Below are 18239 nucleotides of genomic sequence, written 5' to 3'. Positions count from 1 at the left end.
TTTACTCAGGTCAAGAAGGGGGCAAAAAGTTTTCATGATAGTATGTTTACAACTATATCATCATGTGAGACACGCCCAGTTTGGTATTTGTCAGCTTCATAGCCCATATTTTTGGTTTGTACTAGCTATATAACAACCCTGACTTGTGCAGTTTTGAACAATCACCCTTTAACAAATGTGTGAAAAACCCTTTTCTTCAGTGACCTGGGTCTTGTGGGTTTCCCATGTAGTGTGTTTGTTTAGTTATCCTCACATGTTTTCTGGAAAGTGAAATAAAAAGCACTTCTGCACTACATTACAAATGACATAGAAAATGCCTCATTCCCTTTATGCTTGCACAGCTAAACACGTTGGAAGGTGTTTAGCTGTGGATTTTTTTTTTTTTTAAATGAATGTAGAGCCACACAGAAGAATTAACAGGAAGTACTTTGTCAATTAAGGCGTGTTTGGATCTCTTCTCTGCAATTTGGTGCTCCAGTTTCTGTTAGTTTAGGTAGAAGTCTTGGTAGCTGTGAATCACAGTACAGAGGCAGAGGCCCTTGAATGTACCCAAATTATAAATCTTAGTGTAGTTAATTGTTATAATCTTTCATCAAAATATGTCACCTATTCTCTAATTTCAACACATTTTAGTAAATTTTCCAGCTTTCTCTTTGGTACCATAATATTAAGCTGAGCAAGTAAGCCTTTTTATAAACTTACCACTATTGCCAGTTTGGCATTCCTCTTTATTCTCATTAGTACCTTCAGCTGTCTTTTCTTCACTTTTCTCCCCCTGTCACATGTATTTACCTGGATCTTTTATACAGCTCTAACCTGCATTAGTCACACTAGCAGTGCTTTTACAGAGTGTGAGACGTCTTGTGGCTTACACCCCAATCCAGCTGGGCCAAGACGTCACATGCAAGGCTATTATCACCCCATAAATCTGCGCAGATCTCAATAAACTTCTCTTTCAGTCTATTCAATTGTGCTAACACTGATGTGGACTGCCATTAGATTTTAAGAAAGGACTGAAAAAAGTAAAAAAGAGACTGCATTTAGTTTTGACTTAGAGCTTCAGGAATGTGCAGTGCACCACACGCAGATACGATGGTAGTGAGCAAGAGAGTCTCCCATATTGAGGTTTCATACTGACTGCACCCAGCTAAAACAATAACAGTGCAGTTTTTAATAACGTTAGAATAGACATAAGCCTCAAACTGCTTTTATTTTATTTCTTCTGACCTCTGAGCTGCAGCTTCCAGGTAGAAAAGCTGCCATTGATTACATTACCAGTCACCCTTCCCCCTGTGCAACTGATTCAGTGGTACTGAGTATATTAATATTGACTGCCAATATGCTTCTAAGGCTCTCATATTGGATGAGGTGATTGAAAAGGCAGAGAAAGCAATTTATTCACCACTAAATGTATGTTTAATGGGAGTAATTCTGTTGCCTTAAAACACATAAAAATGAAACAGCTGCCAAAGGGCTAAAACCCAGTGATGGTGTCAGTTTAATATTGAAGTTATTGCTAAGGCTGTGGTTAAAAAAAAAAAAAAAAAACCCTCTAAGATTTTGCCTAACAGTGGAAATAATTGGATAGATGTAAAATATATATAGCAGTGATTATTTATGGGGTCTAAATAATTAGGCAGCAGGTTTTTTTTTAAATGCAACGCTGTGACGTTTCAATCATTTCTGCTTGTTTTTTGTGCGCATATTATGGGGAGTATTTTTAATAATGAGCAAACTTTTCTGCTAAAAATACTAGCCATACTGGGGGTTTTTTAAGATCATTTTTTTCCTCTGAAAAACTGATCTCCAGTTTCCTTCAGCTGATAATTTTAAGAGTGTGTATTGTACACTTTTAAAACCATGCCTGTGGCTTACCTCAATGTCTAAGCCTCCAGTACTATAACACAGTGTTGCATTATTAGATTTCACTGTATTTTCCTGGTACTAAAAACAGCTATGTGTTAAAGCACAAAGGATTGCTGACCCAGGTGGAGTTTTAAAGGGTGACCACCCCACACATGCACATAGCCCATAAAGGGCACATGCACAGAAATTGCGATTCAGTAGCTACTATTGTTATAGCAGTTTTTAACAATGTCCACATTGGTCTTTATCATGTGCTACTAAAGTGCAGCATGCCTATATAAGCAAATTCTCAGATCAAGTGACCGACAAATATAATATTTGATTACAGTGATTTACAATACAGGAAAACTTCATTTTCTGTGCCACCCAAATGTGTAAGTACTAGCATCAGAGTGGCCACCCCAATAAATATTAGCTCCCCCACTGTGTTAAAGCCAAGAGTAGCAGTTCAGAGTAAAGTGCTTGCCATGATGGGTGTGTTGGGTGTAAATAAGGTCAGCTAGGGTTAATCCACATGGATTAGCCACAGCGTTTTAGTAGGAGACACACATATCTCTTCCCTCCATCCTTAACGCACCATCCTGCTAACCCCTGCCAACATGCCTATTTAAATTTTAGACAGAAGACAGCGCAACAGTTACTTTAAGGGTTCAGAAGAATAACAGGCTCTGACAGACAATTGCCAGAGTAAAGCTCCATGTCTGCCCTGAACTTTCCACCGCTTCCCACCCAGTATTACTACAAATGTCCCAACTGGTACCTTCCAAGGTTCTGCAGCTTTCTTTACGTTAATTCTGTCCAGTTATTCTTCAGCTATTGCTACATTTAATTTACACATTTAATTTGTTCTTAATTTAAGTAAGAACAGAGAACTAATTGACATGAGATGCTTGAGATGTTCCTATGAGGATAAGTGAAGTAGGATTCATTACTTTAAAACTGCAAAAAATCCCATAAAAATAAAAAATGTTTGGACCATAATGTTACTCTCACTATTTTGATATCATAGGTAAGCAAATCATCCATATCCCCATGCAGGAATTAGTGTGCTTCACATGTTATTTTTCCATGCACTATAGTTTTTACAAACTGCAATGATGAGCCAAATAGTGAGGGCTACAAAGTTAAGAAAGTGCCTTTTAGGAATGTACAAAAATATGAATTTTCTATGCTTTTTTTCCAGACTTATACAGCATTGTTGTTTTCTATAACCTTTGCATGACCACCATAGATTTGCTTGTACATAAAAAATTTAATTTAGATTGGAGATGACTCATGAGACGTGCTGTAATATTTAGAAATTATGCATGCAAAACAACACAGGACTGACTAGTCTTGTTGCCCAGGGATCAAGTGGAATATATTATACAAGTCAGTTTAGCACTCATGTTTAGTTTTTTTTTATTTCACAGAGAAGATAGTTTTCTTTTGAAAAAACATGAGATCTAAGTTGACACTGTATGATGGGAATGATGAGTTCATGATTTTTGTGTCTGTCTCTGATATACGGACCCATAACTTTCTGTTATGTGAGATAACCATAAGCCAAATTCAAAATGTCTCCTTAGATCTTATGGAGATTTTTTCAAAGGAACTGCTTTATAGTTAAGCGTTGCAGAAAATGCCAAAAGCTGTTATTTCCAGTTCTTTAGCAGGCCAAGCAGGTGGCTACAAGTCAGGCTAATAAACGTGGTTGTGATGAGAATGTGGTAACAACAAAGCAATATCAAATACTCATGCAGGTATACAGTAACGAATAACATATAAATACAGAATATTTATGTTAGAATAAAATGACTTAATTTTTTTTTTTTAAATCTTTCATTTTATTTACGAATATTCTTAAAATTCTGCAGCACAGTCCTCACTGAAACAAACACTCACTGAAATTTCTGTATTTTTTTTTTTCTTAAATGCAAACCTAGCCCAGTTTAAAAACAGCAAGCACCAGTAACTACAACATAGCCTTGCTTAAACTTCAATTTGAGTGCTTATAGTTATAACAGTAGAGTTGTTATTATCATGAATACTGGTAGTACTGATTTTTTTTCTTTTATTCAGTTTTGAATTTGAATAATAAACTATTTGCAGCTTTTGTCTATTTTGACTGTGCTTGGTGAATATTTTGAACAAGAAGATAATGAATGACTAAGTTGTCTCACAGCATACTAAATTCTGCAGAGACACTGAACCTGTACATTTGACCCTTAAGGATATACGGAGGTTCATTACTGAGATTTATGCCACTATGACAGCTTCATGTCCTACATACAATATGTCTGGTTATTTCAACTCTATACTGTAGTTGTTGTTGTATTCATAGAAAAACAGGATTTTATTTGGCTCTCTTTACTTTGATATATTCATTGATTGAATATCATTTGTTTAAAAAAAAGCTTTTGCATTGTCTTCTATTTGTGAAATAACCAGAAATGTCAGAAACTCTTAAGAAGGAAGGTATCAACAAAAGACATGATGACACATTTATCTTTACATCATGTGACATCCTACTTGTTCACAGTAGGGAAAGAAACAAAGAGGGAAAAAACCCCACAAACTTTTAAATTCAGTGCACTGGACAAATAATCCTCAACACACTTTAAGACTTTAGGGTCAATTAAAATTTATAAAAGGACCAACTCTAAGGTTTGTTTGCCTTACAAAACATGGGACTTGCAGACATGTAAGTACACCATTGTTCAATTCTAAGATTTTATATATCAATACATAATAAAAATATTTGTTTTTTCTTGGTTCTTAAAATTTAGGTAAATACAACCTCAGATCAAAAACAACACATGAAATATTACCCATTGTCATTCATTAACAAAAACTAAGCCAAAGTGCATAACTGCAGGAGAAAATATGAGAAACCAAGTAAACCCTTGCTGCTTCACTAGCATCCCAAGCATACAATCAAATTTACAACAGAATGGGAGGAAAAAAGTGAAATCAATCAAGCAGATGAACCTGATTGAAATGCTGTGGGACTTTAAGGGAGTCGTGCATGAACAAATGCCTGCAAACTTCAATTAACTTTATATCGTGAAGAAAGGGTGAGCCAAGATTCCTCCACTGTGATACAAGAGACTTATAAAGCAACACAGAAAATTAATGGGGGGCACTGGCTTTGGCTTTGTTTTTTGTTAAGTAAAAAACAACACACTGTGAAATATCGTGTGTTTTTGTTAATCTGAGATTGTATTGAAATCATTTTAGAACCCGGTAAAGCCAAATTTGTTTTCCCCTGATAGTATAAAAACCTTACAACTGAAAGACGGTGAACCAACTTTTTCACATGACTGTACAAAGCATATGTAGTACATCTTTATAAAGGCTTTTAAGTGGAAACGGAATACAAGAAAATTGATAATTGGCAACGCTAAGCCTGTTTTGTCCTCATTTCCTTTTCAGCCTATTGGTGCCCTGAACCCAAAGCGTGCAGCATTCTTCACTGAACGTTATGAGTCATGGGAAGATGACCAGACACCACCTTGTCATTACAACACCCACTACTCCACAGCTGCCACCACCCTGCACTGGCTTGTCAGAATTGTGAGTAAAACCTCTCCTGCAGCTACCCTCCCTCTTATTATTGTACTATGTGCAAAATCCCCGAATTAGTCAATTATGTGAATAGGAATGAAGTCAAACCCAGACCTCAGAGAGTTTTTCATTTTTTGTCTGCATAAGTTGATTGTCACTTGTCAGACTTGATGATGCTGTTTCTTTGAGGTCTGTTGGCTTCTGCACAGGAAGCAGCTCGACATCTCAATTTGATTGGGCCTGAGTTAGACCAATGGCGCTCAGAAAACACATTTCACAGGCCAGTAAACCAGCATATGTGAACTAAATAAAGAGTGGCTGGGTAATGATTTACAGAGGCTGCTGTGACAGGTTTATGTGTTTCAGGCAACCCAGTGAGCGCTGGAGACATGTCCATCAAGGTTACTGAGCACTGTCCTCATTTACTCTAGAAGAGGAGGAGGAAGAACATGTACTTCCAGTCTGTTCCCAACAAAAAAGGCTCTTCTAACCTCCACCACTTCTTTGAGTTGCTGCACATGTGATTTTAAAAAATCTTACTAATTTGAAGGCGCTTTATGAGGAATTTGTACTGTATTTCTCCCCCTCCCCCGTCATTAGTAGAAAAAGGCTGATGAACTGAGGGAGCTCCCTTGACAGCAGTTAGATTGGCCTCACTGGGTTTGTTCTCACAATCTCTTTCTTCCTCTGGTGAGTGATCCTTCCGCTCCAACCGGCAATGGTTGCCATCTCAGTCTAAGAAAACCAAATTTGAGCCAATTATCATTATGGCTTACTGTACTCAGGAAGAGCACTAATTAATTTTCCCTCAGGCTTGGATACAATGAAAGAAGGATCTCTGCTACAGAAAAAATAACAATGAATAATACAGAAAATCCAGGCTATTCCCGTGCATTTAAAATTTAATCCTCAAGGTTGAAAAAATATTTTAAATTCTCAGATTTTGACAGGTGCAATCAAATTAGATGTCAAGAGGGTGAGAAAATAATAATCAGGACTTTAAATCTGGGTGGAGATATTTGACTTTTGTGATGAATACATGTCTTTCATTATAGGAGCCCTTCACCACGTTCTTCCTCAGTGCCAACAACAACAAATTCGATCACCCCGACCGCACGTTTTCAGGCATTTCCCGATCCTGGAGAAACTGTCAGAGGGACACCTCAGATGTAAAGGTGAGAATCACAACAAAGGATATACTAAAACATCTGTATCTATAAATACAATTGATATACATTTGATTCCTTGCTAGTTTCCTTTTTAAAGCTTGTGTTGTGGACTTGTGGGTCTTCGAAAGGCAATTCTTACAGCAAAGATGGTTGAAAAGAATTTATTGCACAAGTCAATGCAAAATTATAGTAATATAGCATACATCTATATATTTTGCAAAATACCAAACCAAGCCTCTTTTTTTCATATTCTCTCCTCCTTTCTGTGCCTCAAAACCTCTGCAAAAATATATACCATCAATTATAAATGCCTCTTCCAAACAGTGAATCTCAAAGAGCCGTAGTGCACGGGAATACCCTATGCACATTTGATTTATTTCATGCAGAGAGGTAGAACAATCCTGCTTTTGAACAAAGTCTGCATCTGAGAGAAAAACAAAACCATCTCTCCGCAAATCCACAGAGCAGTCATCGAAAACGCTGAACCCTGCTGATTTGTCTCCGTTTTGCCCACTGCATAACACGCAGCAGGGATACACACTGACCTCAAAGTGTCATATATTTCCAGCACACCCTGCATCGGGTAGTGTTGCCGCAGGCAATTAATAAAGCATTAATGACAAAAGCTATTTAAAATGTAGTCTTTTATGTACAGACAGAGCTTTTACTTGCCAGAATCTGGGGGAGAGCAGCTAGCAATCCATGTGAGGCAGAGGTAGAAAGCTGCAAACCAGTGAACAACTGAATAGTCAAACGCCACCCTGTTAACAAATACAGTCTACTTTCAACTACTTGTATGTCTGCATGCATTTCTTTTTACACACGTAGCATTGCCAGTGATCTATTAGGAAAGCTGCTGGACTGTGCGTGAAACTACAGGATCGCTACCAGTATTTCATAATGCATTAGTAGAAGGAAAATATTGTGCAAGAGCTTGTATGAATTAGTCATAGTGCAACATGATAAACTATCAGGAAATTTAACGTTATTATTTGCTGTAATCTTTTAAAAAACGATTTAGCTTCCAAACTATTGAAATTGTCTTTTTAAATGTGTAATTTTGGTCCGCATACCTGTGTTAACAACATTGCTCAGCATAGTCCTTCTTTTGAAAAGGATAGGCTGTTTGTCTGGCAGGCACAGAAACAGGTCTCCATGCATGCCAGACAGACACAAAAATGCCATTCCCCGGACCCAGCAGAGAGTACAGGGTTAAGGTCATTTCAGACCAGTACACCAAGCCGGCCCACTGAGCCTCTAATTTAAAGGGAGCTTGTTTTTTACCAGGGTCTCTCCTTCATTAACCCCAACCTCCTCCAGCAGTAATGACAACAAGACCAAGGCAGTCTGAACCCCTGATGGGGATGACCTCCTAAAAGAGCAAGTCAAATGGAAACAACCCTTCACCGACCAAGCCCTCACCTCCCCGACCACCCCATCATTAATGTTAATGTGCATCCATACTTCTCATTTATTTCGGTGTGCACTGATGTAGTTATGTTTAGCTGGCACAGCCACCTATGGGCAAAGACGAGGAGATTTTTCTTGGAGGTATTGGACACAAATCTACACGTTCGTCTTCATGCACACAGAGAGAACTGCCACCATGTTGTCTGAAGGAATCCAGCAGCACTCCGTTGGTGACAGATTTTGACGAACATGTCATTAAGGTGACACAGTGTAAAGCAACGGAGGCTTGTGTGATTGACTTGTTAGCCCATTACAATGCTGTTGCAGAATTAATGGCTGCCATGGGAGGGTGGCTTGAAAACGGAGCTGGCAGTTTTAACGGCTTGGCGGTGAGTTACGGCAGGAAGTTTACAAATGAAAAAGAGGAGGGAAAGTGGGGCTGTGTGTATGTGAGAGACAGGAGGAAGCAGAGAGGAATGGCTACTTTACTCCCTTCCCTGTCGTGTGCAGAGGGTGAAATGTGACCAACAGCAGACCAGCAGGGTTATTGGCCTGTACCATGTCATGCTAACTCGTTCTCTCAAAACCCAGTGATTTATGACTGCCTGAAAGCCCAGCACGTTATGTATCCCATAGGCAATATAAAACTCCATAGGACCACTGAATCTGACAAACACTGCATTCATAAAACAAGCCAAATACAAAGAGTTAAGGTACTTGTACCCTGCTTTATCTTCTCACGCTAAAAGGTAGACATTAACTTGTCTTTTGTACATGTCTTTAATGAGGACAGAGTGGAGGATCTACATTCCTTGTGTGCATATGCCTGGCTGTGCAAATGCTTGACTCACTTAGCCATTTAGAGTGATCAGAACTGGGTCACAGTGGGAACTGCAAAATACCAATTTACTTTTAAGTCAGCATTTTTTTCTTTTTTTTTTTTTTTTTGCGCGTTTACCTATCCAGCACATGCAGTACTTTATGGATTGTTTGCCACATTATTTAATCTAATAATGCTATAACTATGTCATCAATAAATAATAAAAAGAAAAGCTTTTTACAAGCTGATATTTTTGTGACTTTCCAGGACAGTCTTTACAGCATTTCTATGTCTTTTTTTGTTATGTATGGTGGCTCAAGTAAGGTCTCTTCCATTTATAAATATATAAAAGGCTGACTGGCATAAAAACTCTATCCCAATACACATAATGTGCTTTGGGTAATAGTCAGAAGTAAAGTATACATGACTCACTTCAATTCAATTAATCTTTATTCATATAGTGCCCATTCAGAAGAACAGTCAATTCCAGGTGCTTTATACTGCAAGGTGAATACTCTGCAGTACTCTAGAGAAAACCTCCTTTGACCAATGACTTTGCAGTAGTGGAAAGGAAGAACTTGCTTTTTACAGGAAGAAAGCTCTGGCAGAACCAGGCTCAGGGTGGGGAAGCCATCTGCTGCAACTGGTGAGTGAGATGAAAGAGAGAAGAAAAAAAGATAGAATAGGGAGATGGAGTAAATCTGATTAAGATTTCTTTGAACAGCCTTGTAAGAATGGGGTCTAATAGACATGCTGATAGTTTGGAGGAAGAAATTATTGAAGATGGTTTGGAGAAATCATACAGAGTTTAAATAAATAGCTACAGTTGTAGTTGTCATACTTAATACTACATAGGTGGGACAACTGTGAATGCTTTCCCTAACTACTGAAATTCTATTTGTGAAGTCATTACTGGTTATAATTAGTGTGTAGAGTGTTTGTCAGCCTGGCCATAGTGAGGAAAAGAAACCTGGTGTTGTTCCTGTTTTCCTCTATAAGTAAGGAGTAGTAAGATGTCTTAGCTTTACAAATGGCTTTTTTTCATTGAGAAACAAAATATTTTTCCAGACCAAGCGAAGATCTTCTGGTGCGCTTTTGTGAGTTATGATAGAGTCTCTGATTTCTCTGATTTGTTGCTTTCTTTTTCAGAAGAGCTATGATATCCACTAAGGATGTAACACTATTAGTGACATAATTGATCTCTGAGGGAGTAAAGCTTAGATGGCTGCCCTGCATCGTCTTGGCACATGGCATTGGAGAACAAACGATGGAAGCACTTACAGCATTTCAGAAAGAAACATAGTGTATTGAACTTATTTTCCAGTGCTCTGTAGTCCATTATCAGGGCTGTACTTAACTTTGGTAGCTTATAGCACTAGTGCTACAAAGGTTGCCAGTTTTGTAGCACAAGCATGAAATGTAAAATTAATATTATCCATTCTAAATATCTTGTTTCCCGCAACAAGGATTTCGTCTGATTTACTCGTTTTCACTGCTTCTGAGTAGTGCTGACAAAATTAAAGTTTGCATCGTAATTCAGCCACAGAAAGTGTTTTACGTCTGAGAAGAAAGGAAAGGTTAATAAGTACAACTACTTGTAAACTTTTCCTTTCTCCTCAGACGTACCTTCAGTTGGTCCAGGTTATGTGTTTGTTTCATCCTGATGTGCTTGTTTCTTCCATTTTCTTTGAAAGGTTTAAAATGTTGCTCCATTTTTTTTTAGCGTGAAAATACCATCTACTAGTGGAGTGGTGGCAAACGCAATGGAATTGTGAGAATTGCTGTAGATTTTAAGGCTAATTAAATAGATATGATAACAGTTATTTGTAAAAATCAACTCGTAGTTGTTACAGACTGATGGCAGCAAGTAGTGCTATGTGTACTTACTGTGTTAAAAATGAAGAAACATCACTAGGATATTCTACACGTGAGAAATCCTTTAGGAATAGTCTTGTCTAGAACCTCTGGTAAATATTTGCCCTCTTTCTCCATGTATAGAATCACACCAGGCTGTACATAGGGGCCTCCTTTACCAGGCTGAATTCCCCTCCACTGCAAGGTCCTGACCCCATCACAAGAACCCAAAGACCAAGGAAAAAAACCCAACTCAGTTCCCGTTTCATTTAACACACCTAACACCTCTGCCTGGAATAACTGGACTAGCACCTCTCACCGCCTTCTCGTGGCCTGCTGTTTAGTTTGTTTGTGTTACCTTTCCCCTTGAATTCTCACTTCATCGCAGTGGGATACAGAGCTTTTTTTTTTTCTCTGTTTTTTATGGCTCAGTCCTTACATATGTGATTTCCTGCACATGGCTGGATTTTTCAGTGATTATACAGTGTAGAGTATGGTATTAAGCATTATTTCCCTGCCAGTCAGCTGTAAAAATGGAAATGTCTCTCTTCCTCAGGAACTAATTCCTGAGTTCTACTACCTCCCGGAGATGTTTGTCAACAGCAATGGCTACCATCTGGGAATGAGAGAAGACAGAACCATGATTTGTGATGTGGACCTGCCAGCCTGGGCCAAGAAACCTGAAGACTTTGTTAGGATAAACAGGATGGTAAGGTTTAGTCATGTCAAATACAACATTTCATGCTATAATTATATTGACCACAGTTATCCATACACACACCTCTGCATCCTCCACGTTGTATCCAGTGTCTGTTAATATAAAAAATATACTTCAGTTTCATGTTTTATTTGTCATATGCAAGTTAGCACAGGGTCAACATTGCAATGAAATGTGTTTGACGAGCAGCAGTCACTCAGCAGCATGATACAGTAGGAGAAAACATAATAAAACAAAATAAAATAATAAAGAAAATAGAAAAATAGTAAGGAGCAAAATATTGGAGAGACATGGTAAAAGAGAAAAGATGACTATATATATATATGTATCTATAAATATAAATATATGTACACTAGTGATTAAATAAGAAAATCTTGAAAAGAAATATGACGGGAGGGCAGATGGGATATTGCACAGGAATGAGCAGCAGGAAATTACAGTATTGCACTTTTAAATATAAATATTAATGACAATAAAGTGGAGTGACCAGTGCAGATTAAACAGAGTACTTGTGAAGCTGCAGGGTAGCTTCTGAGTGCTGTGATGTGTGTTTTTAAGTGTTGTGGTTGAGGTGTCGTATGGGTTGGTGGTAAAAACTGTTTTTGAGTCTTGTAGTCCGAGCAGACAGACTCCTGTAACGTCTGCCAGATGGTAACAAGGAGAAGAGCTGATGTGCTGGGTGGCTGTGGTCCTTGATGATGCTGTGTGCTTTACGGAGGCATTGCTGGAGATAAATGTCCTGAATGGCAGGAAGCCTCGTGCCAGTGATGTGCTCTGCTGCCTTCACCACCCTCTGTAGTGATTTACGGCTGCTGGCAGAGCAGCTTCCGTACCAAACTGTGATGCAGCTCGACAGCAAGCTCTCAATTGCACACCTGTAAACTGTAAACTGTAAACTTTCAGTTTACATCTTGTAATGAAATTAGGAGTTATTGCCTTTATTAATTTATTTGTGTGTATATGTATATGTGTGTATGTATGTATGTGTGTGTATATGTATATATATGTATGTATGTATATATATATGTATATACATATACATGTATATACATATATATACATATATGTATATATATATGTATATGTATATATGTATATAAAGACTATTTACATATTTATCCATCATTCTGAAACAAATGGCGCATGTAACGTTTCTCCTTGTAATGTTTCTGCTTCCTCACAAAAGCAAATCAATCAATTTCCCACTCTTCCTTTTAACCTTCCCATGCATCTGCCTCCTTGTCTTATTCATGGCTCATCTTATAAAGCCCATCACTCAATACTAACATTGTACAATCTGACCCCAGTGGTGTCTCCAAAAGATGAGGTTGAGGGCAAGTTTGTCCTATAGTGTTACCTTCTGTAAAGCCTTAGCAGTGTGCGGGGTGCTTTTCATCTGCATGTGTGTGGACATGTCTGCATATTTGTCTGTGTGTGTGCACGGTTAATACAGATAGCCTATCAACACGTGACTCATAACTCCCAACAGGTTTTGGGAACAGCAGAAATAGAAAATGAGATCGGACCCATTTCTTACCTTCAGATAAACTCGACTCTCCCTTTAATCTGGAATCATTTACTGCAGAAGCTCAACAGCTCCCCTCCCCGCTAAACCTAATGAGCAAGAACACAATAGCTTCTGTTTGCAGCAGTGTGGATACATTGGTACACATATGGGCATATTTTCTCAATAAATATTAACATTAAAAATAACATCATGTTTTTAGAGCTGAAAAGCTGCTTTTTGGAGACTTAAAATTCCTATTTAGAAAAATTGATCTTCAATAACCAGTAGTCTAGTACTGTGGTGATGTATCTTGGTTGTGATAGTATACCTTCAAAAATAAATTAATTTGAGCAGAATAGATACATTTAAAATCAAAGTTTATATTATTGGAAGTAATACTCAATGATACGCCTCCATTTAAGTATAAAGATTTGCTTCTACCTGAAAACCAGAACGGCTTCTTTAACATTGCTATGAAGACACAAACTTTCAGGCATCCTGAGGTTAGAGGCCACCGTGTTTTTTGAACTAGAGGTAAAAGGAGGCTGCACGAACACTCTTGACCTTTTCAGCTGGAGTGACAGAGCCTGGCTGGTCTTATGCAGGTGACCTTTCCCCATGCTGTACTCGGACTGCCTGGTTGAGCTCTTTCAGCCTTGTATACTGGCAGAGAAGTGGTAGAAAAGGGAAAGGCTGGGAGTTGTTACTGGCATGTCTGCATCTCCAACAACACGGATAAAAAAAAAAAAAAAAAAGGATTACAGTCGATGTTTTCTCACTGTTGAAGGATACATGTGTGATGTTGCATTGCACTGTTGGATTCTCAGACCAGTGTATTCACACGCCCTGAAAATCATAGTCCTCAGCCTCCATGTTTTTGTCTTTCTTTTGTTCTGTTCTCTAGCTAGCCCACACTCGTGCTTCCTCTATTATTTCATTTCTGTCAGAGAATCGCTCTGACTGCCTCCCCCTCTTTCTCACTCTTTCTTTCTTCATTCCCTCCTTTTCTCCCCACCCCTCCTCCCTCCATCTCTTTTCCTCCCACTTCCCATCTTTGCATGTGCCACTTTCAATTGTAGTGATATGCCCTGTGGCAAACTCTGCCTCTGTGTGCTTGAGCAGGCTTTGTTGGTAATGGCTGTTATTCCTGACGCGAGGGGAGGAGTGTAAAATTTCTCCAGCAAAGCCTTACGCCTGCATGCATGGGAATTGTATTGTACAATATTCTGGAACAATGCACCCCCCGCCCCCATCCCCCACCCACTGCATGCTTTCCATAGGTATATTTATAATAATTATCGGACATAAATCTTATCCTAAATATCTCAGTAGCGCTCCCACAAGAAATTTAGTCTCCTCTTTTGCTCTTGCAAGTAATTTATCAGTGTTTTCCTGTAGACAGTTTTACTGTAATATGGATCCTGTTAGTATTGAACCAATTTCTTTGTCTCCATGCAAAGATAGTTTTTTAAGTGGACAGGGAAATATGATATGGGAGGTTTCCCCTTCAGTCAGCTGATTAGATTATTGAGCATTCAGCTTCTGTTTGCGGACTCCTTCTAATCTTCATGTCCAGTAAAAAAAAAAAAAAAAAAATATATTATTAATAGAAACTAAAAGGTTTAATGCTTCAGTCATACTTTCCATTATAGTTCACTTTGTAATTAGTTTCGTTATATTTATAGATAATGTAATGGTCAGTAAGGTTGTGTTTTATGTTACTCACTGTTGGGTGGAAGTGAAATTTGTATTGTGTCTTTTGGCCCATGTGCTATGCGCTGCTGGTATGCCTCTCACCTCTAATTGCCCCATACTCCTCTGACAGGCCCTGGAAAGCGAGTTTGTGTCATGTCAGCTTCATCAGTGGATTGACCTTATTTTCGGCTACAAGCAGCGAGGCCCAGAGGCGATGCGCGCCCTCAACGTCTTTCACTACCTGACTTACGAGGGCTCCGTCAACCTGGACAGTATCACTGACCCTTTGCTCAGAGAGGTAAAGCACACGGACGCACACACGCCAACCCCTCTTTTTTTTCTGCTGCTCAACATAACCACAACTTCCTGTCTCTATTTGTTCTGGCATGTGCAGGAGCTCCAGGAGCATTCGCATCATGCATCTGTCAGTCAAATGTTGTGTCATGCAAATGTACACCGTGAGAGAATCAGATAAAGATCATGACTCACTGCAGGTTTTATTTTTTATTTGTGTAATTTCCTGGTTACACAAACAGATTTTCTGGAATTATTAATACTCTCTCAGATAAACAATAGTCTTTTTATATCATTCAGCATTATCATTATTCACAGCTTGTCTTAACATCGTAACAATGTCCTCCTTTTTTTGTCATGTCGAAGATACTGTCTGTCTTCTCCCTGAATCAGATCAGTGAATGTGACCTCACTCTTTGATCAATCACCAAAGGTCGCTTAGTCAGTAGATGAGGGAGTGAATCCTCTTGTTCTTAACAAATTAATTGAATAACTACTCGCTCCGCCATACTACTCGTGAATAGCGTAATTGCAAGGGGAAAGGGGACCAGAATATGCAGCAGCTGGCATGCATTGTGGTACTTTCCAGTGTGAGCTCGTCTCTCCCTGTGATATCCACCATCTGCTGTCTGCAAAACAAGTCATTTATATACTGTCACTTCCAGGGGCGCCTTTATTTATCAAGTGACCACTATGCAAATCACCTGCAGAAGATTTGGCTGATCTAATTACCAAACCATATTGTGAAAGAGTTGGTTTTCATCATTTTGAGGACAATTTTAGATGATGCCTTGTTTATTTTGCATCAGATTGAGGGGTTTTTAAGCTGTCTTCCACCCTGGCTGTTGTTACCCTGAGAGATGACAGTACTGTTAGTTAGTTGCACATTAGGAAGCCTGCTACTCAAGCTCCCTAATTGCACCCAGTTGATGTATTCTCTGTTGTGACATGTATTGTGAATATATTTTGTGAAGGAGAAAGAAATTGGTTCAGCTAATTGCAACTGATGTAATGTTGATATGATGAGCACTAATTAAGACGAGCCTTCATACCCACAGTTCGGTTTTTCATTCCAGGTGGACTTTTTTGTATATTAAAACTCCCAGTAATCTCATGAACATGCTTTTTGGAAAAGTCGTCATGTTCATGCATTAAAATATATTTATTTTGTTTTATTGTATTGCAAAGTTGCAAATATGATTTTGTTCCAAGTAGAAGCCATGTAATTTGATTTAAAATCATCAATATTCTGCACAGTCTGAGAATGTTAAGAACATTTGGCAGGTGACTACCTGCTTCTGTTCCACTTCTGCCTTAATGAGTCGGTGAGGTGTGGCATGGAAGTGTGCCCAGTGAATGTCTTGCTTTTTTCTAAAATGTGGCGATTGACTTCGGGGTATTGATTCATTCTGGGCCTGACAGGTGAAGCTGCAGATTTGGCATTAGTCACAACAATTAAGGCATTTGAAATGTCAAGAAATTAGAGGTCATGAGAGATCATTTCCGCCTGTGTGTCAGATGAAAATGATGACACCCTCTGACATGCCGCTGGGCCTCTGGTTGAGGGCACGGTGACAGCTCTACTGGGCACACTGCCGGAACAGCAGTCCTTCACCGTGATGCTTCTCGTGACAGCCCTCTCTTACTGAAAAACATGACAGCAACCCCTGGATTCAGACCCCACTGTGTCACTCAGAAGTAAACAGACAAATTATTCATCAGTAGGACTCTATTCCTCCTCATGTCACTGCCCCTCCTGCCCCCTCTGATTCAACAGAGACAACAAAGTGTGCTATAGCTAGCAAATGTGGGGCTTTGAAGTAGCTGACATACTTTGGAGTGATTTCACTGTGATATTTTAATTATGATGGAATACATGTTTAAATGCTTGACCTTAATCTGTATTAATCAGCGATCATATAGGATTTAATGTGCATTATTAGTGATCATAGCTGCATTCGAAACAAACACATACTGGTGGACATAATGTTTGAGACATTTCTGCTCAGCTCCCAAGCTGTCACTCAAGAAACACCCTCAAGGCAATTCTTTATTTGTACTTAGGGATTGCAGATAAGCTTATCTTAAACAAATTTCCACAGGCATGTAAAGAATGGGCAGTGATGTTGTCACATGGGAAAATAACTCAGTTACACAGATTTTACAAATTCTAAATGGTACCTTCACATATATTTACATGGGTTTGTATGGTTTTGATGGGTTTTTGCAACCTGTTTAAATTTCTACTTAAAAGCAATTCGCCATCTGTAATCTATGGGATCTACCAAAAGTTGAAAGGTGCCGCAGCTTCATGTTTGCAGTTGCCACTGTGCATCTCAGGTGTCGTGACTCAGCACACGGTGCTTAGTGGGGCAATGCAAGGCCATGTCTGCAGTCTGTGTGACAGAGCTGTTGTGTTGCTGCATTGCATGAGTGCACTGGAGGATCCTCCATAGAGACTGCCACCAGTTTGGGGAGCATACAGTAGAGACACAGGGAGCTGGAGACACTCACCTCTGAAGCCTTTTGCTCATAACACAATTAGATGCAAACAAAGTCAGACAGACAAATACACATGGTGAGTTATAACGGATGTTTGGTGCTCATCCAAGCAAGGTGGGTTTTTGCTGGGAGGGAAGATCATCCAGATGGCTTTGGCAATAAGTGTCACTTATCAGCCAAAAATCAAAGCCTGAAGTGACTTATACTAATGAACTACCTGTTAAGTGCTCTCCATCTCAGATCGAGATAAGTTTCTGACATACATCACTGAAGATTAGTATTTAAGTAGCTGAGAGCTATTGATGTGTTTTGATCATATAGTGGAAGAACATGTTCTTGGGTTAACCTTCAACAAGTCAAACCCCCCCTGCCCCCATAACACAAAAACACATACAGAGACAAACTCTCCTGTTTGCACTTGGAAACTTTTGGTGTTCAGGGTTTTCTGAGGCTACCAAAATGGGGCTTTGCTGCACCCAGTTTCCCCAATAATAGAATCATCATAAAAAATACGTTGATGTTTTCCACATGGCCTTCTTAGCCTTTCTGATCTTTGTATCAAATTTCTCTACTTGAACAGACACGGTGACCCTAACCCCAAACCTAACCTTAAATAGCCATAATGTCAGTTGCTTATTACTTGACAGACTGCATTGTAAAGAAACCCCGACTAACACTTAATGATTGCCAAATGTGCTCCCCAACTCACGTGAAACTTTCACTACTAAGCGACAGAGCTGTGCAGACAGCGCCTTTTTTTTTTTTTTGGTGCTGTGGAAGATAGGAAGTGATCGGGGGTGTTGGGGGCGACCGTGTGGCTTGCAGGTGGCCTGTCCTAATTCAGTATCACCTCCAAAC

At 39.1% G+C, this 18239-nt stretch overlaps 1 protein-coding gene across 8 annotated transcripts in view; it reads left to right on the top strand.

Moving 5' to 3' along the window:
• Positions 1-18239, top strand: part of nbeab (neurobeachin b) — a 200273-nt gene that overhangs the window by 169922 nt on the left and 12112 nt on the right. For all 8 annotated transcript variants that reach the window (XM_040037702.1, XM_040037703.1, XM_040037696.1 and 5 more), the window contains 4 exons: positions 5281-5421; positions 6468-6587; positions 11222-11374; positions 14716-14883. In XM_040037702.1, the coding sequence (XP_039893636.1) occupies positions 5281-5421; positions 6468-6587; positions 11222-11374; positions 14716-14883 (582 nt within the window). The remainder of the gene's footprint in view (positions 1-5280; positions 5422-6467; positions 6588-11221; positions 11375-14715; positions 14884-18239) is intronic.

This window comes from Simochromis diagramma, unplaced genomic scaffold, assembly GCF_900408965.1.
Source record: "Simochromis diagramma unplaced genomic scaffold, fSimDia1.1 OVJJ01000463.1, whole genome shotgun sequence".
NCBI classification, from domain to species: Eukaryota; Metazoa; Chordata; class Actinopteri; order Cichliformes; family Cichlidae; genus Simochromis; species Simochromis diagramma.
Note: the sequence above shows the minus strand (reverse complement) of the source record. Positions and strands in the feature narration are given on the sequence as shown.